At 31.1% G+C, this 24,026-nt stretch overlaps 2 protein-coding genes across 3 annotated transcripts; one reads left to right on the forward strand and one right to left on the reverse strand.

Annotated features, from left to right (window-relative positions):
• Positions 1–17,494: 17,494 nt before the first annotated feature.
• On the forward strand, positions 17,495–18,956 carry LOC137931693 (ommochrome-binding protein-like). 2 transcript variants are annotated; one of them, XM_068775177.1, is made up of 2 exons: positions 17,495–17,574; positions 18,015–18,956. In XM_068775177.1, exon 2 carries the CDS (start codon positions 18,015–18,017, stop codon positions 18,834–18,836), a length of 822 nt encoding a protein of 273 aa, XP_068631278.1. In that variant the 5' UTR covers positions 17,495–17,574; the 3' UTR covers positions 18,837–18,956. The 2 variants fall into 2 exon arrangements, with proteins under 2 accessions (XP_068631278.1, XP_068631277.1); XM_068775176.1 differs by lacking the exon at positions 17,495–17,574 and adding an exon at positions 17,825–17,843.
• A 1,690-nt stretch (positions 18,957–20,646) lies between these two features.
• LOC137931557 (cytochrome b5-related protein-like) lies at positions 20,647–23,874 on the reverse strand. The gene is made up of 5 exons (XM_068774989.1): positions 23,568–23,874; positions 22,462–22,865; positions 22,200–22,391; positions 21,805–22,035; positions 20,647–21,728 (listed from the first exon to the last, which is right to left on the reverse strand). Exons 1-5 carry the CDS (start codon positions 23,817–23,819, stop codon positions 21,443–21,445), a joined length of 1,365 nt encoding a protein of 454 aa, XP_068631090.1. The 5' UTR covers positions 23,820–23,874; the 3' UTR covers positions 20,647–21,442.
• Between the last annotated feature and the right edge of the window lie 152 nt (positions 23,875–24,026).

A 24,026-nucleotide genomic window follows, 5' to 3' on the forward strand; every position in this document is an offset into this window, starting at 1 on the left:
ATTTTTATTACATCTTTGAAAGTAACTGTACAATGTTATGGTTCTTACTCTATAGAGCCCTATACATGCTATTTAATTTTAAACAACGTAAACGAAATTTTTTCCTCATATCTAACGTGAAAGACTCAATTTCAGTAATAGGCAAAATGGCTCTAATATCAGCATAAATAAGGGTGCGCACACATTTACAATGTAGCAATTTTGATCCGCGTTGTGATAAAATGAGCAAACGATTTCTAAATGCAATAAATGTTATGAATAATTAATTTCCTGATACTGACTTTGTCGCCAACTTTTACATATATAGTAATAGTACCAGTACTTTGTAAATAAATCGTATATGTTATTTAAGTTCGTTCTACGAAATATCTTTCTTCCAACATCCCTCAGTGTCTAAAGACGAAGGTCTGCGATCAATGTTTGTAATCTGTAATGACTTACAACAATAAAACGTTCTTTCTAATTTGGCTACAATAAGCCATGAAGAGGGCTGTGCTCGCGATTCTTATCGGGGGATTTGTTTAGGAGATCGAATAAGGAATAAAAAAAGGTAACAAATAGCACAGCGTATTGACTAGTTTACGTGACGTTGGACATGTAGCACTGGGACTTTAAAATTCTGAAGTTCGCAAAGGAATGAAAGTACTGTGACTGAAAGGATGATGGTATTTGGTTTAAAGCGTGAATGAAGAACGATTATTACTTTACTTAAATGACGACATTTTATGGTATATTGTATGAAACTGCCATGATATGAACGGAAGATTGTATTAAAAGGAATTTTGTATCACAAGAAATTTGTGTATGGTATTTCTCAGTGCATACTATTTCAAAAGAACACTGAAATAGGCAAAAAACTACAGATGATATATATATCTGTACGTAATAAGTAAATGTTGATTTAAAATTTAAATTATAATTGACAAACAGTTTTAAACATTACGTAAGTGTATTGCAATGAAAAAATTAATTAAATAAAACGACTTAAAGTATTTTTACATGGTTTTAGATCCTTCATATGTTGTATCATTTATGTGTATTTGAGGTGAGTCGGGGGTCGTTAGCAGTACTAATATATATATTTTTTAAATTAAATATTAAATGGAGAACTTTTTGGAAAATCAATAAATTTTTGACGTACCTGAAAGTGTTAATCCTTTCCTTTAAAACTTCCAAGGAAGATCCTTCGTAAGGCAATTTGTTTAAAGTTTTTTATTCCCAAAATGTGGGATCTATTCTGCTAATAACTTTGCAGATTTTACGGTTTTTAACATATCGGGTCATAAAATATCCAAAGATGTTAAATTGCGCGATCGAGATGTACAATTAAGAAATTAAAAGTATATTTATGTTTCCCCAAAATTTGACATGCAATAATTTATTGATATAATTATTTCGATGAGTGACATTAGACTTCTTATTGAAACTACGTTTGTGAAATCCTTATTATCTGTTAGACAACAAACTTTTCAACAAAAACCTTATAAACATTAGATATTTTGTCGGTATTTATGCAAGTTTTTCTACGAAACGCCATAAATGTTATAACATATTTATTTAAACAGTACAAAAAATATAAAATATATTTATTTTGTTACGTTCTATCCCACGAATTCGTAAATAGAAAAACACGATATTTGATTACAGAAACCATCAATACTCGTCCAAAATACATCGATCATTTACTAAGAGTATTCTAATAAAATTTGATATTGATTTATTAAAGACGTTAGGGTATACCAGTGTAATTGTAACGTTAAGACGAATAACAAAGACTCATTTACGTGTAATAAATATAAGCCGTTTCGGGTCACAGTCGCCCCCGAGGCATAGGCCTCCCCCAAATATATCTTTAAGGGGATATGCCGAAATCGCCACGCTTGGCTGGTGAAATGGCGATCGCAGTGTAGCATTATGGTACTTAGAGGAAGCTGCCTCTCCTCTGAAAACTTGTTTGTGAGCAGTAGCAATTCCATATAATTAATGCACAAATTGTAAATCGTATATAAGTATATATCACGGGATTCGAACCTGCGACCTGCAATCGCAACTCTCAGTCCTCTACTGCTGGGCTATGACTGCTCGATATTAAGCTGTAATAAATATAACGATTTTCAAATAAGTAGATGTATAAAAAACTGTGTTCTATTTAGAAAATAATCGGATAAATGTACAGTTTTATTCATTTTTGGTGAAATTCGGTACTGTGAGCTAAATGCAAGGGTGTTTCATATCAGATAATACTATTAGCGTATATAGTTCTCAGTATTTTTTACTAAGCTTCAAAGTAAAGTTCTGAGTTTAATGTTATCGCTGTATGAGATACTGAAAAATTGAACCGAATGAGTAAAGAAGAATCGACCCGGACGATGAAAGTAAAGGTGTATTGATTCACCATACAGTGGAAGCATTAGATAACTAATGTTAAGCGGGCGAATGTGAAATGGTCCACGTCGATGGACTCTACGAGTGAAAGTAGAACGGTCATTGTGATTCAGCATACCGCGGCAGCTTTTTCCCTGCTCTTGACAAGTCAAGTCTGTTTATGTAAAACTAGAGATTTCCTTCAATACGGGACCGTTAGTTCGTTACTATATACATACTACTACTATAATTATAATCACTCGCAGATAATACATTTTTCGAGTGTGCTTACACGCAAGAAGTCATCATTAACATATTCTCAGTCGTAAAACGTTCACTGCTGGTCATAGGCTTCTTTTACAGATTTCCAATAATTATTCAATAATAAAATTATACAATATTTTAATTTTTTTAAATATTATGTATTAAATTATATATATATATATATATATATATATATACACATTGTTAATTTAATAGAGGTATAAAAATTCTCCATTAATTGAATACCTATAAGAACTTGTCTTGTGACTCTAAGTCAACAATTACTGAGAAATATTACAAATTTAATCGCCAACTCCCGGTTTAAAGTTACGGCTTCTTTCGCAGGAAAATAATAGCAGTTCAAGGAATAAGGTAAAAAACATTTCAAATATTATGAAATACCAGAAAATTATATCACGTTCACACTTTCGTTTTTCTCTATACAGAATTCTGTTGTAAATGCAATTTAATTTTTTTTTTGGTCCGACATTCTTTGTATTATGACAACGCTAATCTTAAATAGTTTCATTAACTTGAGTGATGATAATTTTCATAGATTAAACTTGCTGGCAAATGTCTTAGGATTATAAAATAAAATTACAGAGCGCTGTAAGAAGACACGTCGTAATTAAATTTAAGAACATCAAAAATATGATAAATATTTTTTGCAACAATTAAATATCATCAATAAAGGTAAGAAATTAGACAACAAATGTCATGTTGTTCGAAATTTATAATAACTTTTTGTCTACACACCAATTTTAACGATAAAAAACCTGAAAGTCGCAAGTAAAGCACTCAAAAGACTATAACTTCCCTTCATCTGCACTCCGCTGATTGATCAAGCCGTCTACAATGAAATTGGTAACCGAAGCTGAGAATTGAATTGTTGATTAATCGGAGCATATCGAACCGAACTGCTTAGCTGAAGTCGGAAGAATTTCAATTTAGTTAGGGTATCGTTAAATTGGGACATGGAAAGTCATTAAGGTTTTTTAAATTTAAGCAATATTCACAAGACGGCTAAAAATTTTAAATACAAAATTAACATCGCAACATATTTTCGCATTGTTAATTTTAGTATCCACTCCGACACTTCATCACTAACAGAATTAGAAAACTTTATAAGTTACCATTTTAAGTACTCAAGATGGCTAATACACACCTTTACCTTATTTTTTTACAGAGCCACGTCTGAGATTTAACGTATTATGTCCAGCCAAAAGGTCCGACTTCGTTTTCTTCGCAGAAAGCAGTTGCTTTTCGCGTCTGCTTTGTGTCGTATTGGACTTTTAAAGAAAGCTGGATTCTAGACACTAAAACAGTTCAATACAAAAATATTATTTTAAAAAATAAGGTGCTTTTTCAAAAATTAAGAAATAAGTTCCTTTAAAAGCCAGCTAAGATATTTTTCATGTCCGATATATAAAGGATATTTCTACCTGATTGAGGTTAAAACAATATGTGAAGCGTGGTGCGATTTACATTTAATTAGAAGCTATTCGCAAGGCAATCATTAGATATTAAATAGAATGGATTTTTAAATAAAATCTTATTTTTTTTCCATTCATTATAATGAAAGGCATACAAGATTTTTATTTTTATTTTATGTTAAGAATCAAGCATGGAGATTATGAAAATTAAAAAATGATAATAAAATCTACCCCGACCACGCAAACAGACGCATTATTGTTTTATCAAAATCACATATTGGAAAGCGAGGTCTAGCGAGAAGTCTGTTTCATTAATAATGTCGTGAATTTTTAACTTTATAGTATGTTATCGATTTAGCGAGCTTTGTATGGACAAAACTTCACAAAATTTAATTATATTTTGTGAAGCTTTGTCATATCCACGTCCATTTAATAAATTTAGTGACGTTTGATGGCATGATCGTAGCAGCCATATAGCAGTTTTAATGCCTTTGTGGCATACAGTACGACTAGTTAGCGACCGCAGTTCAAAAATTTTATAAAAAATAAAGTCAAAACAATTTGTGGTAAAAATAATATTTAAATCTCATCATTATGAAAAAAAATCTAGAAGATTCTGTGAGATTGAATTAATTATAGACCCTAAACACACCAAACGGTTATCTAAAAGCAAGCTGTTCAAATATCAACATCGTAACAGAATGTGAGTTGGTAAAAACCCCGGAACATAAATTGGCCGTCGTGGACAATTATTGCTACTTTCAAGAGGCTCTCTACACTATTCTACTCACAAAATATCCGTATAAACAGGAATTTACCATAGCAAGCGTTTTTTTGACCTTCGTCAATTAAAGAGAATTTTTATACCGGTTTTACGGTATATTTCAACAAACGTCTCTCTCCAGATGTTTTAGTCTGAAAAAGGGTCCAATAAAGATTTGAATATCTTTAGTCAAAGAATTTATGAACTAATAAAAATAAGTTATTGAATAATATTTCAGTCAAACTGAACTTTCAATATTTCGTTGCGAAAGAAACTAATTATTAGTAACATTTATGAATTTTAACTAAAAGATTACCTAGACTAACAGTAGTTACTTTAAATGTGCAATATGTGTTAAGTGGTTCATTTTATGATGAAAGCAACAAAGACTCGCCTCGTAAGATCTTTAGTATCTCCAGTAATGCTTTATGGTGCAGAACCATGGACGGTAAAAGAGAGAGAACATAAGCGCATTGATTCCTGTATATGTACTACTGAAGCATTCTTTTTTATCATTGTTACGGATATTATCAATCCAGTACTGCACTAATATCTCTTTTATCCAGAAGCATAAAATTTATAAGAAGCATAAAACTTCAAAACTGTGAAATACTTAGGACAACTAAGAAAAAAAAGATGCTAAGGAGACACATCATCATTGATGTCGACCAGCTTTGCGATGGACGAAACAAGAGGGGGCACTAACGGACTCGCCGTTGAAGGGAGACAGAGATGATGGCTAACTGTATAAAGACTACTTCGCCAAGAGGCCCAAGTGTTAATTTTATACTGACAATCGTCATTGCAGCTGTAAGATGTGCTTTTATGCAAATTGGTCTCCCCAATGATTTCCATAAGAATCGGTTTGAAGCAGCCTGCATCCAGTGTTTTCTAATAACCTGAACGTAAGTGTGCTGTGGACCAGAGAGTGATTTCTGGTCCGTGGTTTCCATTTTAAAACCTTGAGACCGCAGCGGCCTACTCTCCTGCGCGCTACTTAGCTTGTCCACTGCCAGTTTGCCTTTTTAATGTACGGTGCTGTGTTGGTTACTTTCATTTGTCTTGTCAATCGTCATTCATCGATCGCGTATAGAAATGGCTGTGCACGCGCACAGCCCTCTCCATGGTTAGTTGAGCTCAACAATGAATCACGAAGCGATAGACCACGTTTTGGACCGTAAGTCATCACTGGTAAAACACATTGGTTTTAGAACTTCGTCTTTATGCACTGAGGGACGAGAAGATGTTTCATATTTTCATGAAAAATCTCCAAAAAACCATTCTGGATATGTTTCCTAGTCTTCCAAAATATATCAATGGTTTCTCTAGAATTTTTTTTAGTTTTCGTAAAATAATAACGATTCGTAAGTACATTTCCAAGACAACCATATAAACCGTAAACTCGGATTATATATCACTGTAAGTGATAATATTGACCCGTGGGAGTAATAATGAGATCCGGCTTGAAGGATTTATTCGCTGCGGTACACAGGTTTTATTGCTAACATTTAAGCCCGAATCTTGAAGAGGGATAATTGCATACACAATTCGAAAGTGTAATGTAACTATAACGCGAAATAGAAATGTTGTTCATATGTCATTTATTAAATTATTAAAATGTAATTATCTTTTATATCTTCCTGCCTATTACGTCCAGCCCTTGATTCTTTATGCGTTTCAAAAATTTACTTTCTGAAAATAAAACTACTTACAAAGGAAGGACACAAAGACTTTCTTTCAAATTGGCTAGTAAAAAAGAAGAAGTTAGAGTTATAAGGCGATGCCAATCAAGAGTATGAGGCTAAAGGTGGTGCTGAGATAGATAACAAAGCTGTGTTTTTTTAAAAATTAGGTGTGAATTAGTTTAAATGTTATAATTGTCCACAGGTAATATTTAATTGGTACCTTGGTTCGTTTATTTCAATTTTAACATTTATTATCATCCTAATTTTGTATCATTTAAGTGTATTTTGTGCTATAAATATATAATTGTTATTACTGTAGCTCTAGAAAGCACCAAATTGCTTTGGGTAGGGCGTGTCAACTTAAAAAGGGTTGCGACAATCGTCGGTCTAATATATTAAACATACGTAAGTACTTAAGTTTCAGCTGTCAAATAATTTATTCCTTACCGAAGCACGTTTTAGTCGATTTATGTAGTGTAAGAGACTAATATCAGTAAGATCGGAAGGAAGGGTCCTTTTTCATTTCTCACAAAGAATCTATGGTAAGATATAGTATTGGTAGTCCTATTACACTATATATTTCTAATTTTTTAAAAATTTAAAATATTTTTTACATACGAACTCTACACAAACTACTTATTCGTATTTTACGTTAATGAAATGGCAACACAGTAGAGTTTTCTAAATCTATATGAAATATTTAATATTCTATTATTAATTACTAATACCAAGTCAGACTATAGTGAAGTACTTGCCTTCTTTTATTGTTCACATGTTTGTAATAATCTTTGTGGAGTCAAGGGAAAATGAAAATACTTTTTGTAGTATTCTTCTTCTACTTTTTAGCCGATAGACGCCCACTGCAAGGTACAGGCCTCCTCCAAAGTTCGCCACAGTAATCAGTCTAGCGCTGCCTGCATCCAGCATCTATCCGCGATGTTAACTTTGTGGTCGGTTTTACCGAGTGGAGCCTTAACGGCCATTGATATTACGAGCGATTTGCCTCGCCCATTGGCACTTGAGACGAGCAAATCTTAAAGCTACGTCGGTACTCACGTATTCCATTCAAACATATTTTTATTAATTCACAATATATTTACCTTATTAACTTAGAATTATTTACATTGGCCACTTGTATGTATACGTAATGTATACGCAATGTATACTTGTACGTAATGTATACGTCAAGGATAGCAAAAGTCCAATTTGATAGAAACTAGAATCAGATTATCCTGAATATTGAGTTCCTCTCTAATCACATCTTTCAATTTAAAGTTACGAGAGTTCCGAATACGTTCTGATCTAAGAAAAACTCACAACAAACTCAGTTGAGTTTTTGTAACTTTAAAAATATTCGTAACCCAACATTCTCAATCTTTATTGTTTCATATAACATGTACACTGTTATAGGATTTTTTTACAACTTTTAATTTTAAAAATCTATTTAGATATTTAAAAATAACTGTGCAATTAAATTTTGTTCATATTCAACATATACAGTACTTTTATTAAATTGTAAATTTTGTTTATTATGATCAATTATTTAATGTTACCTGTCAAAACCTTAATAGAGCGTTACAAAGGGCTTGCTCTCTGTTAACGTTCTGACATTCTTAATAAACGTTTTGAAACAGGTGCGTACTAAATTTTCCTGACCCACTTCTCGGAATAAAGACTTCCGTTTCTAGCCCTGTATTATTTATCCACATGAGATCTACGTTGTCAGCCATGAAGTTCCGAGTTAGATATGTGTATTAAAATATATATACATATATATTTAAACTAAACTAAACCACAAAACTAGCTAAACCACTGTACCACGCCGCAGGTATGCGGGCGACAAGACGGGAAATTGGAATTTTTGTTTATAATATTACAGTACAGTAATAGTTTCAATAGCAATAAAAATGGGTAAAAAATCTTGGGTATGCCTTGAAAAAACAGTGTTATAGTGCAGAGACTATATCTATTATCTAAAAGTAGGCCCGCTACCTAAAAAGTAACGCGATAAATCGCTTCCTAAAACCAACGATAACAAGATGCGTCAAGTTTACAGCGGCTTGGAATGTAGATCCTTTGAAGTCTTATTACGCATCCTGTCGAGAATTAAACCAAAACCATAAAAGACAGAGATAGCTTTTGCATTCGATCGCTTTTTTCCTGAGTTCACAAAACTTTTAGGTGTGGACACGGAAAGAACTTTACGATAGAAGGCGTATACGAGTGCCCAGAAAAAAATAAAATACGTGTAATATACTTTACCATGACAGCAAGTCTATGGTTGTTTTATTAATTCGAAAACATCTAAACTAAATAAACAACCATTTAAAATAAAATGAATTTGAGATTTTGAAAACAAAATATGGTAATATTAATAAGAAACTCGATATAGTTAATTATTAAAGAATTTAATTAAAATTAAGTCACGTAGAGTAACAAATACTAACTGACTACGATCAAATTCGATTCAAGTCTCATTTTTATAAGTACAAATCATTAAAATTTAGACAACGGGGTAAATAAATTAATAGGTTATTTAATAGGATTGAAATATCCATGTTTTTAACTCTTATTTTCATTGTATTCATTGCTTTGGTAGGCTTTGCTTGGGTTTAAATGTAAAATAAGGGAAAAAAGCCACCACTTTACCTACTCAAATATTTCATATATTCCACTCCCCATTGATTACAGATTACATACAACACAGTAGTATAGAGAATCATATAGTATCCAGACTATATTAGGTATAAGTAATTAATACTTCAGTAAATTCTGTTAAATATAAGTAAACTATAAACGGTCTCTGTTAACTCTGTCAACGAGAACGAAAAGAAATCGTTTCGGTTGGACAACTCGTTGAGCAAATGCAGCGAGCGCGTCAGCGGGGCATGCTGCAGAAAGTAAGTGTGAGCATCAACAACACATTCTCAGAGCTTGGGATCGTAAATTCTACCGTTAATCACTTAAATATGTAATTGACAAGCGCTACGACAACGAATTGCCAATTTATACCAACCTACTAACATGAACTTCTTTATTATAAGTTATATATATAAAAAAAATTAGCTGAAGAAGCGGAAAAGATCCGTATCAAATAGCTGCAATCTCTCTCCCAACTAGCGATACAAATCAGAATATATATAGAAAAAAAAAACTAGCGTGAAACATGAGGATGGAAAGAAAGATTAGGATGTTGATACTAGAATTCTCTGAAGGAATTGTTATTGTTATAATATCCCTGTGTACCCAAGACAGGAGAAGTACGAGAGACCCTCAAAAAAGGGAACCACAAAATAACAGGAGGATGACAACGTAGCGTAGGGACGTGGAAGTGGTTATATAAACCGAATTGTTAAAAAAAATAAAGAACTGAAAATTGCTATGGCGTATAGAAATCAAACATAAGTATTCAAAGCACTAGTTTTATAAAAAAGTAAAAGAAAAACTTAAAAATTCCAAATCCGAACACTAACACGAATTTTAAAATGTTTTTTCTTACCTTATTAATTCTTAATAATTCATTTATTTTCGAATAGAGTGTGACATAAATTAATTGACAACAATGAGCTTTAAAGTTTTACTTCTGTAATCAATCACCATACACAATTAAAATATATGTTTTGATTATATTTGTTTTTATTAGTTTTTTAATATTCTTGCTTTAAAGATACATGCGCGCCTAGAGGGCACGAAAAGCCGTAATCAAGCACGCGGGTCCAGTGCAGATTGATGGATGATACCTTTCAGATATTTAATCTTAGATATGCCGCTGTGTTTTTCTCAACATGGGCACATCTATCAGCTGCCTCTGTTTTAAGGGCCAAACTTGTAATAAATAACTGTGCGCCACAATATTTAAATATAGACGACTGCGCAGTTATTACTTTTAGATTTTTAGTTATGGTACATTGAATGCAATTTTCATGATCATTGTAACAGATAATAGAGGCCCTTTATAAGGCACAGGCCTTCTTCAAGGATCGCGATGATGCCCGGTCACGCCCTGCTATCCTGCTACATCTCGCCTAGCAGGGGTGCGTATCCACGCCGCATCTACCAATTGGTCGTCATTCGAGAACGTTTCGAGTGATGTTTCCCGCTGCCACTACAGACAGGGATTCCTTGAGTTGCGTCGGTAACCTTGGTTCGTTTGCAGATCTCATTTCTTTCGATCTCGTGGCAATGTTCAGTATTAGATAATCCTTTAAGAGCTCTTTACTTACTAACTATTTATTGATTACACAATACACGTTTTGTGGGTGACATTGAGAAACGACCCGTGCACGTATTTGTTCCTACTTCGATAGCGAAAGAAATAAAAACCAGGTGGTGAGGTTCTTATACATGTTGTTTATATAATTATATTAAATGTTTATATTGGTTAAATTGAATGTTAACATTATATGACAAAGACACACTTCACTGCAACAAAAACATGTAATCTACAAACTCAGCAAAATAAAAGGTTTGTTTTAGTGGAGGTTGCAAAACATCACAAAGTTACGTAAAGCAATAATTCATGTGAAACAAATAAAAAAGTCACAAAGGAAATTTACGTCATTCGATTAAAAACAGACACGCATAGAAGCTACTATGTCAGCTAAATGTATAAAATATTTGGCTTCGTACGTGCCCTTCCCTTGTGTTGTTTTGGTCATTCCAAATAAAAGTGTGCAAAATATAATTAAATATTTTTCCAGCGAATGTGTTTGAATGTAAATTTACAATAAAGCGGGATGTTATTTCTATTTCGATGCGTACGTTGCAGAACAAATTTAAATGTGATAATTGCATTTCTGTAACAATTTTTATTATCTATATATTTGTACAACTACGGGAAGTTTCAACAATGTTTAAAAATATTTATTTTTTTACTACACATTTATATTGTTGTTTAATTTTAAATTAATATATTTGAAGAAACAAGTTCACTTGATTCAACACCATTGAACAGACAAAACTAATCAATACGTAATTGTTACACTAAAATGATAATCTATACAAAGTAGTATTGGCTAAGATTGACAACATTTGATCATATATTTAAATAAGAAACTAGTTTTTGGTAACTATATGCATACCCATAGACAAATATTTATTTTAAGTATCTATTTTTTATTAATAAAAGACATTATAGTATACATGAATGAGAAGAGGCTTTTTGATTTGTAAAAGTACATGGAAGTCCTGTGATCTACGGCTAACACATGTGGTCTGCGTTACAATAGTAATGTCAAATTTGCAAATTAAAATTTAGCAATTGAGAAACAGAGCGTAATTCCCAATTACGGAAAAATGTCATTAGGTCGAGAGCAATAATACAACGTCCTGATCAAATGAAGCTGATGATTTTCAGTTACAGTATTTAGCAATGAATCGGGTAAATGTTACTTAAAATATTTTATTTTTACATGGTAGCCTTGTAGGCTTATTCTAAAAGATTTGCAAAAGTTTTTTTCTGCCTAAAAAGTAAAGGCGTAATTTCGTGTGACCAATATAAATCAGGATAAAAAACGGTAGCAGGTACGCAAATAAATTGTGAGTCACTTCCTGCTATCACACACACGGGGGTTAGGATACGTATCCGTTCGTAACGAACATGTTACTTTGCTGATATTTAGGAGTTCTTAGCAATGATATTGAACGAATGTTCTCATAAGGATTTAAAAAAAATAACATAGAAATCGCAGGATTATTGATTTTTTTTTGTTTAAAAAAATCCCATTTGATTTTTTTATATACAACGTACGTTAAATCTTACAATTGAATATAATATTAATAATTGCAAAAAAATTGATATATCTATCGAAATTATACAGCGGAACCGATGTACCGCGTTTTAGCAAAACGCGATCTACTGGCTTCATTATTTCTCGAGAATTATAACTCTGGTTTCTTCAGGGTCAGAGTGAATAGGTACCAACTGAGTCTGCGTGTTTCACCTTCGACTACATTGTCAAAATCAGACTTAAAGTTAAAAAGGACCATACAACGCAATAGCAGAAAAAAAATGAAGCAGACACTTAATATTTCAGCAAATAACAATTTTTATTAAGATTATAATATCAGCAACATCGTAGTCAGTACTATGTCTGTACTATAATATTTGTAAAGGCAGTTTATTTTTTGTTGATTAATGTTTTATTATTTGTTAAGCTTGTAGCTATTTTCTTCTTTATCCCTGTTTTATCTTTTGAATGCGTCACTAAAATGGACTTTGAAAGAACGCCTGCGGTGTAGTACAAAAGAAAACATTTTATAAAAACAATATCTCAAAGAGGAGTACTTTAGGAGTTTTAAAAATAAATTGTTAATTTATATTACAATATCATAATGCACATGTAACTGTCTTTTTTTGGTTTATGAGTATAAAACCCATGTTTTCTGTAACAGGATTTAAAATAACACCCGGTACTTTCTTCAATCAAAAAATTGTAGACTATTCGCAGAATGACGCTACGAATGAGATTAAATTTTATGTTTGTTTAAATTGTGCTTTTGCATTGTTTTCATTCCTATAACATGTTCGATGTGGATGACGAATTTAATTTTATATACAAAGAACGTAAAGTGGCCCATAGGTTTCACAAAAGATAATTAGATGGATCTATTGGTAGGCCTGGGTCATTAATTGTCTCAATAACAGAATACATTGTAACAAGATTTAGACGACATAATTAATTTTTTTTTATTTTCTTAAAGATTCATTTATTCCATATGAAATATTGGTTTTTGATAATTAATAAGAGTCTAATATATCATAATTCTCGAAAATCAAATTTCATTGGTATAAGTCGCAAGTTATGCAAAATACCGAGCAAATGGAATTATATTTGCTATCTTATTTCCTTGTGTCAGTGAATTTCCAAGCCCTGGGTTATTTATCATAGCATTGATATGAATTCTCGTCTTTGAAAGATAGGTTTTATGCTACCGTATGTTTTAATTTTGTTCGTTTATTACACCCGTAACGTAAATATTTTATTATAAAATAACGTTATTGAATTTTGTAAATATTTTTTTTCTGGACACAATTGGTTGATTAGTGATAAATGAATACTAAATACTCTGAGTAATTAAAATATTTTGCTGTAAAAACTCTTGTCAACTCTGTTATCAGGCCCGTGCTTAAAACAAACAAGTCACAAGTTGAGTAATTGGCTTAACGAAGCGAAATAAATATTTTAAGCAGACGCCGACTTAACTCAAAAATGTTAAACGAACTGAAAATAATTAATAAAACTGGAAGAGTCTATTATGACCAGTGAAGAAAAAAATAATCTAAAGAATGCTTCCAAAAGATACCTTCAAAAATATTTTAAGACATTGTAAGAATTAAGGCATAAATTTTATGAAAGCGTAAATTTAAAATAATTTTACTTAAGTACATTGTAACTTGTTTTAAGTTCGATGCGATAGGAATTTATATTAAATATGAAAAAAGTTTTTAATAAATATTGCAGGAACTGCTACTACTATTAATAGTATTGATAACTATAGTCAGACTACTAGAAGTAATCTATTAGTCTGACTACTAGAAATACCGTCTTTTTAACAATAAGGAAAGGTTATCTACTTTAAATTGCTATTATGATTGATCCTTTTAGAATAAGCCGAAATTGCGAGCTTAATATTGTAAAACACTGCTTTAAATTCAATTAGTAAATGTTCAATAAGAACAGATATTTTTTGTAGTTGAAAATGACATCGATTTGTGTCGGATGACATTCGGTTTTTTATTTTAAAAAGGATCTTTAAATAAGTTTAAAATATAACAATATTTTTTAGGGATTGAGTTCCGTCTCATCTATATGTCTTCAAAGATTAAAGACGTTTTTATACTTTGCTACGCAAGGGGCACACTCCGACACATATATACTAGTATGAGGTATAACGCATCGCTATAACAGCTTCTATATTTCGGATGGTGTATAAACGAAGAAATTATCATCACCATTCACCGTTTAAGCTGTAGAACGTTTACTGATGAATATAGGTCTCTCTCAAAGATTTCCACAATCACCGGATAGAAGCAACAAATTTTGACGACTTTAATAAGCTCGTCTCTCCATCTCGAGGGTGAACATACTACGTAATGCCTATTTCAAGTCAAGTTCGATCTAGTATTTATATTATACCCAGCCCGTAGATTATTATGAAGTGAGGTATGCTTGTAGCCAATTTTTCTTCGACTTTGGAACTTTTCTGTGATGTCTTTATATATCTGATCTTACCAATTTTTGTATAAATAGCTGTGAGGTAGCCGTGAAGTTATATAAACAAACTCTAATACTTTTAAAAATTATACAATTACATGTTTCCTTTCTCGGCTTTATGTTTTTAAAAAGAAATGAACCGTAACAACAAACAAAGTGGAAGTGCACGTGAAGCCTTCGAGTTTCTGTGAGAGAACAACGGGCGGAACGGCGTCTGATTTTTATTACAGACTGCTGGTGATAAAAAACCCTGTGTTAGGTAAATAAACACGGAACCAAAAATGTAAATTTAATTATTTTAGGTAAACAGTGTTCATGGATTTATGTTTTTCTTTGTACGTTCATTAATTATTAAGACTACTTTAAAAATACGATAAGCTTACAACGAAAATTTGTAAAATAATATTATAGTAATAACATTTACATTATAATTAGTTAAAAAAGAAAATCATTTAATATGACTAGTACAAGTATCAAGTTTCAGCGTTGCTATGTTTCAATAACTTTGACGGACGGTTGATATTAATTTTTATAAATATTTACAAATTAAATCGTAATATAATTCAAATACTCGTTATGATTTATGGATTTTGTACTCTTTAAAATATAAGGTTTTCGCTCTATTTTTAATTCTCCTTAACATCTTTACGCTAAGTCATAATTTGTAGTGGTAATTTGTATTCGTGGGAAATTCGTCTTTTTTGCTGTGCTTTCACATCTTCTTTTCGAATGTATCATCTGATACGTACGTGCAAATGTACATACGTATAATATGGAATACATTTTAGGATTATTAAAAACATTTCAAAATAATCCGTTATTATATAAAATTAATAAATGGTCCGAGATAGCGGTTTTAGTATTTCATGGTATTGTTAATGTGAAATCGTGGTATAAATGAATTTTAGTTATGATTAAAGTTAAAATTCATTAATTTTCGTTTATTGTTTAAACGTTTTTTTTAATAGAAATTTATTGTAACTAGAAGCGAACAACGCAAACATGATGGAGTCACCAGTCTTGTTAACGAAAGAAGGGCAACGAGCGCTTCTGCATAACGATATCCTTTGAGAATACTCGAGCCTTATGTTATTTGATCGGTGAGTGACGATTATCGCTTTGTCTGCGAATACTGTTATTCATTCTGTCTGTACACAGCCTATGTCACTGTTAGTTTGCATACATACGGATAAGTCTACTCTGCATAGTAAATTTAGTTTACATTCTAAGATGCTAGCTCTCTGTTACAGATTGATATCTATATCTGTATCAATACACTCGGGTAATAAAGTGATAGAACGAACGATCTGTGATTTATTTCATTAGTAAAGTACTTATTTATTATTAGACTGATTATTATTTAAATATCACCTAAGATGTCGTAACGGACACGTTTAATGATAAAAATTTATATCTATTTAATTAAAATTATTGCTTATATACCTCTCTTTGCACTAGGCCTAAATATGTACAAATCTTATTTTTTTTATAAAACTAAAAATTATACGTAAATATCACATATAAACATATCTGATAATTAAACATTGTACTCTCCATAAAGTTTTCTTAAAATAAATTATTCATTACATATATTCTATATTTAATAGATGATGAAAGAATTAGATTTATATAAGAAAGTATTAATCTTTTTTAAATTGGTCATGAAGATTTAACAATTGTCATGTCTCTTCTTATGATTAAATATCTCTTGTATAATTTAGTTAATGTACATTTTCATACAAAGTCAGGGAAGGCAAGTCGAAAAGTACTGATTACTCACTATTATTTGTTTGATTATCATCACAGTTCCTCTCGATTCATCATCATTATATATTTATAAATTCAGCAGAAGGACGTCTATGCGACAGACATCCCTATAGATTTCTAATAAGACAAGTTGAAAGCGTTCAGCATCCAACGTCTTCTGAAGGTAATAAAGTCGTTCGTCCACCTTACGGGTGTACGTTTTGCGCTGTCCATGCCGGTCTGTGGCCTCAACTTGTGATCACGACGAAAACCCAGAGACCATGTTACAGTACTTTACTATATTCATCTTATTATTTTGTTTGTTTTTTTTTTTTTAAATATTTATGTAAAAAAATTACAGATTTTATTCTTAGTAAAACTTTCTGTATTTTATACTCAGATAAATAATGGTGGAAACTAAACTATATTTGTTTTTTTTAGTATAATTTTTTTCCTTCAGTATTATTTAATAGATATTTCTAGAATCTAATTTCTACTATGGAATCATAACATTAGATAAAAATTTTTTTTTTAATTAACATAATAAAATTATATTGATAATAGTTACTTATCCTCCATAGATTTTTAAAAGGACTGGGAGGTAGCGGTTTGTATCCTGCATCCTTTATCGATATCAATGTCGCCTTTATGGGTGTATCATATCATATCGTGTGTGTCATGTGTATCATATCGTTTGTGGCTGGTACGTTCGAAAAAAAAATTTTAATTTGAATGTGGAATATACCTAAAAAGAGATCAGTGAATGTGATAATTGAGCATTCAATTACTAAATTATGGGGGGGGGGGGGATTTAATTTATTTTTAAAATTTAAATAATTGTGTTATTATAGAATATATAGAATAATATATATAGAAAAATATGCGTCCATGACTAACAGTGTACGGTTCATAGATTTATTGACTACACATGCATTTTTTTTCCAAGAATAAATGTATATTATAATAAACAACAATTTTCCTTAATATGTAAGGTTAGATGATAACAGGTTATTACCCGACGGTCAATATTATAAGTTATTTAAACACGTCGAACATATTTCATTGCAGTTCCACGGTAATTATTCAAGCATACAGTTGTAAAAGTGAGTTTTGGTTTTTATATTTTTTAATATCACTTTTAAAATACGATGTTTAGTTTATTTACTTACTGAGTTGTATTGTGTTCATTAAGTTTGCTATTGCAAGTAATGCGATACAGTGCTTAAAGATATTGTTACTTATTGGTTTTGGATCTTAGCTTCTATTTCTGCTGCCAAGTCATAGTTTACTATCATAACAGTGGACAGGTTTGAAGGGTTGTTGCAGCATTTCACTAGAAATTACTGAATTAACGAGATGTACCTATAGGATGGTACGTCTAAAGCTCATACGTATTGATGCGTAGTTTGTGTAAGGTGTCTGCAGTTATGGGCGTGTGACCATAATGTTTGTCTATTCACTGCCTTATAATTCAGACGTACTAAATATAAGCCCTATACATTCAAATTTCTGTAAATGTAAAACATGTTTTCTTTCATTTCAGATGATACTACTTTGTTTATCTTTCATAGCTGTGTTTATCATTCAAGTTCAAGCTACCGAAGAAAAATGTGACGGAGTCAATATAAATGGCGTTATGCATATCAAGGAAGTGCTAAAAACGAATTTAGATAGTCCGTATCAATTTTCTATTGATTATGCTACAAACACTCTATTCTTCAGTTCCTCTATACAAACAGAAGATCAAAGATTTCAGTTAGGATATCTTAATCTCGAAACAAAAGAGCTTAACGTTGTTAATGACATAAAAGATGGATTCGCATCAGCTGTTGATCATTCAAGTAATACAATTTACTTGGGTGCTAATGGAGGAATTTATCAATTTAATGTAAAATCAAAGCAAACCAATCAAGTATATTCAATTGGTCAAAATATTTGGCAAATGTTTTATAACAATGGCTTGTATTATACTACTTATCCAACTGAAGAAGCGTATTTCTTCGCAAACGGAAATTCTCAAAAAGTTCCAGAACTAAAAGGCACCAAGGTCATGTTAATTGCTCTTGACGGAAAGCAAGATATCTACTTTACGAATTCCTCAGGCTTGTTTAAGTACATAAAATCTAATAAATCAGTTTTAAATTTAGGAGAATACATCATCAATGGCTTAAATTCTGATGTTAATGGTAAATTATATTTTACATCACCTAATGGTATATTTAAAATAAATGAAGATCTAAACACTGTAGAACGTCTTGTTACACTCGACAACGTGTATGCTGCAGCTGTAGAAAAGGATGGTAGTATATTATGTGGAACTGAAGACAGCATAGTACGATTTAAGAAAAGTGACAAATGTACATAAATTATTAAAAATATACAAAAGTGTATATTAAATATCTTAAATGTAGTCTTAACGTTATTTATTAAAAACTGTATAAATTACGATGATTAGAATGGTGTCCATTTAATATTTAAATAAAGATTTAAAATTTGACAATCAAAAATGAATTTTAATTTATTACAAACTCAATGTGTCCAAAATTTATCCTCGGTTTTTAAGTAATAAAAAATGAGAATTGCCTGCAATTTAACCATGCCATGACCAGTCATGATAATGACATTTGTCAAGTAGAATGTATAGTATAAAGTATTATCCATATTCTCTTTCTCTTTCTCATACTATAACTTACGATCGTTTTTTTTTTCACTATCAAGTTTCCTTATACCATTAAAGATTTTATGTTCTTATACTATGAGAAAAAAGTGTACTCTTGAAACTTTGTGCATTTGGTAGTTCGGTATGAATATTGCACATTCGAAAGTTCGCGCGGTGCCAAAAACAAAATGATCTCTTGGAAATGTATTACATTGATTATTTTGTTTAATTGGAATAGGGCATACAAATAACTTTTGGGAGTATAACGTATCTCCGGGCTCCTAGTAACTGTATAAAAGATTTATTTGTGTCTTGTGCCAAATCGTTTAGATAGTACATAGCGTTAACTTCACTATAAAGAGTACGTAAATAATAAAATATTTTTATGTAAACTCTATTTTGCTGCTATTAAATGGTTAGTTAACTAAATGATCTTTAATAATCGAATAAAAACAACAGATGAGTGACCCGCACGCTCACCCAGACAAAGCGAAGTCTTCTGTCTGACCATAGAGCTTGGTGGCCTCTTGATTCAATGTTATTAATAATATCGCATATGAGCTCACGCTCCCGACGAGATCAATAATATAATAATATCTAATATTGTAAAGAAGTCTAGGCAGTGTACCCTCAACGCTCTGTCAATTCAAATCAAGCTATAAATATCACAGAGAAAAGAGTTTCTGTCAATGACAAAAAATATATGAAATAGAAAAATCTTAAAGTATGTGAAAATATCGTTAACAAAGCGTTACTTTTTGTTATAATGATATTGTTCAATTTATTTTAAATAACATGGAATCTTTTCTAAACATAATTTATAGTAATCATGTTAACATAAATAATAATATACGAAGACGACTTCTTAATTTACCACCTAACTTTGTAAAATATGAATAAAGTGTATATATTATTATTTTAGAAAAATTTGTTAGTATTTATTTTCTTAGTTGCTTACAATAATAATATACGCGTTTAATTGTATACAATGTGATACTACAGGTCAGCTGGGGTTATCAAAAAATTAAAGTCAATACACTTATCTTATTTTCTATAAACGATCGTTATGTACGTATTTACATTTATATCAAAGACTATGTACACAATAACAGATTGTTCAAAGGGAAATAAAACCATACCTCTTTTTGTTTAATTAAAACTAAGTTTCGTGGACCACACGTGGATATAAAAATCAATCATTGTATAAGATAACTTGATTGCTCAATTTATCTAGAGGTATGAGAATATAATGTCCCATTACCAAAATTATTTATATGGAATATTTGTTCTCTTAAACAGATAACGATTCTTCCCATATTACTTAAAATAAACACACTAGAACTTTCAATATTAGGATATTATCTCTTTTTTTACTTTAATTAAATTTAAATTACATTAACGCTGATATGCGAGGGAAACACTATTCAATTCACAACAAATAGTAAAATGTTAATGGTTATTTGACTCTCGTTTGTTCTGGACACCCATTATAAGTTAATAAACGTTAACTAACTCCTAAATATTTACTTCTTCGGAGAAATGTCAAAACCCAACTGGTTGGCTAATTGTAACAAGTGGGAATTTATAGGAAAGAAAGCACAAAGAATGGCTGGTGAGTTCTTGAAGTTCTGGAGTAGAGACCACGGTCCGGCAAGCGCAGCGTAGGATGTCCATCCACAAGGTGGACAGATGGACAGACGATCTTAACGTCAGAGTGCAGGTTGCTTCCAAACGGATGCTTCGTTTGAATATCTATGAGCGAGATTTATGTCGGAACGGTCATAGTCGACTGAAACGGTGATGATGTATTCTAATTACAAGTTGAAATTCAGTTTCTATGCTATCGGAGTTTTTAATAAACTAGTTATATATTTTACATTTCTAGCATATTCAGGGTTCAGTAAGAAATTAAAATAACCATTATAGATATAACAAACGGTATTTTAAGATGGAAAACATACAGTGTCATTTAATTTTCGTTATAAATGTTACGATAAATTTCGATGAAATTTTTTTACGATATATTCATATTCGTTTTGAATTTTATTGCCATAATTATTTATATACATTATATATCATTGTTGAGCTAGGCAAAGTTTTGGTCGAATAACGGCTAACGTAGCAATTTACTAAAGAACAATCTGTTCTAACGTTCGTTTGTGTAATAACTGAAACTTACAATGTTATTGTAAAATAGCATGCTATTAATATTTAATAAAACAATAGTTTCAGTCTTGAGTAAGTTAGTGCCAATATTTGTAACTACATTGTTGTACATAGAGTAAATATTTAAAAGCTGAAGTTTTATACACTTATTTAGAGTCTTTGAGGAGTTTTGGAACTTTTGTTACGGTCAATTTAATTTGATTAACTACCATATCAAATTGTGTCGTTACGCGGAATTTCGCACGATATTTTTCACAATGTTCCAAGAAAACTGGATACATGTATTCTAAAACTGCATGATCTAAAGTCGGAAACAGATGATGCAGCGTATGATGTCCGAAAAACGTCATAACTGTGAAGAAGTTTTTATTTATGTCTCTACGATCCATCACTGCTTCTACTTCATGTAAACCCCAGTCTCTGGTAATTTCACTAAAATTTAACAATGATTAATTAGATAAATTGTTGCATCAAGTGTATTTACATTTTGTTAAAATTTAATACTTACTCAATTTCATCCCCATCTCTAAAGCAATCCGGGTGATGATGGGCAGCATTAGAGCCAATGTGCATAAATATAAAACTTGCAGTACATATTATCCAAACCCACATTATCAATACATCGTAGAAAGTACTGCCGCTGATGACCCACATCCATACAGGTATTAATAAACTAATACCATCGTGCCATCGGTAGTGATTGACGAAAAAATCTTTGCGCACAAAGTTCAAGCTGAACCTAAAATTTTGCAATAAAATATTTACTTAAGAAAAACTTCAACAGCTAATGAAAATGTCATGAACTCTTCTAGATCAAAATCAGTAGCTAATTGAAACAGTTATGCCTTGTCATGTTATCGGTAATAAACAAAAAAAATAAATAAATTGCAATTTAAATAATACCTTTTCAAAAAATTCAGTGGAAACATAAAACCAAATATGAGCATTTGAATGAATATAGCGAGTTGTCCATAACTATGTAAACGATTTTTCAACGGTAGCCAGAACACAAACGGTTCAAATCCGCTTATTTCCAAGTCCATGAGCGTGTTCGGATAGAGGTGATGGGAAAGCGCATGTGATACTCTAAAATCTCTGTTGAAAAAATAATCATTATTACAGTTAAATAAAAATAAAGCTCATTTTTTTTTAAAGTTGAGCGTACCTGTAAGACCACATACCGAGGTTAAAAAGATACATTCTCCAGTTAGTTTTTTTATGAATATAATTGTGAGCTGCAACAACGATCCAAGCTAGAGACAACGATGCAGCCAAATACGACGACATGACTAACCAATAGTTGTTGCAGATGCACGACAAAGCGCATGTTAACAAAAAGACAAAAAACAATCCATCAATTATTCTATCCGTCCTCTTGTTGACATGTTTAGGAACGTTTTGTAGTTCCGCCCAAACTGATCGCTTCAAAGTCCGGAAAAATCCATCATCTTTAAAAGTGAACGGAGAATTTCTTGGTGTTTGTGCTTTTTTAATATAGTACTTCTCCAATACTTTATTTACCGCTGGATTTAAATGGTGAGATTCAAACGCTTCTGTTATATCTGTTCCCTGAAATTATACTTGTTTTGTATTTGTGTCCAAAATTATTAAATTATGCTCCAGGTAGATAAGATATAAATATTATTTATCGTATATTTTTTTCCAAATGGAACGATTTTAAAAACTATTAATCATATCATATTAAAGAAAATTTTATGCGGTTACGAGTTCTTATTGTAAACCATTGAAGTTTTCTCATCTTTGATTAGAAAATCAAAAAAGTAATATATTTTTCTTCCAAAAATATCGTGGAAAATTTAAAACAATTGTTTGTATATAAATTTAATTAAAAATTGTTCTTTTTTAGTAATTACGAAAACAATAATCAAAACACAACACGTAGCTTATGTTTGTTATTATAAAAAATAACTTTATCAACTAGCTTTTAGCTTAAAATAGCTAGTAAGTTTTCGGATTAAAATTAGTTCAACTTTTTGGCTAAAAATCTAAGAGCTAAATGATTTAGTGAGGTTGAAGATATTGTTAACCCCTGGCCGTTGAAATCCGTGAACTTAAATTCATTGTCAAATAGCCAATTTAAAAATTGTTTATTACCACTGTTAATCACTGTTTAATAATTTTTCAATCGATTTTGCTAAATACTAAAATATTCTTCCACGTATTACCTGCATGTGGCATTTCAAACAGGGATGATTATGCATTTATCAGTAAGGTGATTTTATAGGATTAAGAAGTAAAATTGTTAGTTACCTTTGTTAATTCTAACCATTCTGCTCCCCCTGGGTGAGTGGGTATAAAACTTTCTAAATCATATAACCCATCATGTACTCTCCATAAACCCTCAGCTCCATCGTCCATCGATTTTCCTGTTAACCATTGAACTGGATCTCTAAGTCCGTCATCTCTGAGTGAAGGATACACTAGTTGTGGAAAACTAACATGAGTCTTTTTTTCCACTGTTCGCCTATAAGCAATGTCTAAATAATCACTATTAGGTGGCATTATTAAGAATTTATAATATATTATTTCTAAAACGTTATATGAATGTGTTAGACAATCTTTCAATGACTGCAATTATAACGTCAAAACATTTATATTTATACTTGTTGCCACTAAACATTAAAATATCGCTTAAAGATATGGCGAACAAAATATATTTACGTTAAGGTCATGAAAACTAACCTGCAATGATAAGATACGCCGTGACAA

Source organism: Battus philenor, unplaced genomic scaffold (assembly GCF_028537555.1).
Source record: "Battus philenor isolate CCGP_79_NKW_IND1 unplaced genomic scaffold, ilBatPhil1.0.hap1 SCAF_8, whole genome shotgun sequence".
Lineage (NCBI taxonomy): Eukaryota > Metazoa > Arthropoda > Insecta > Lepidoptera > Papilionidae > Battus > Battus philenor.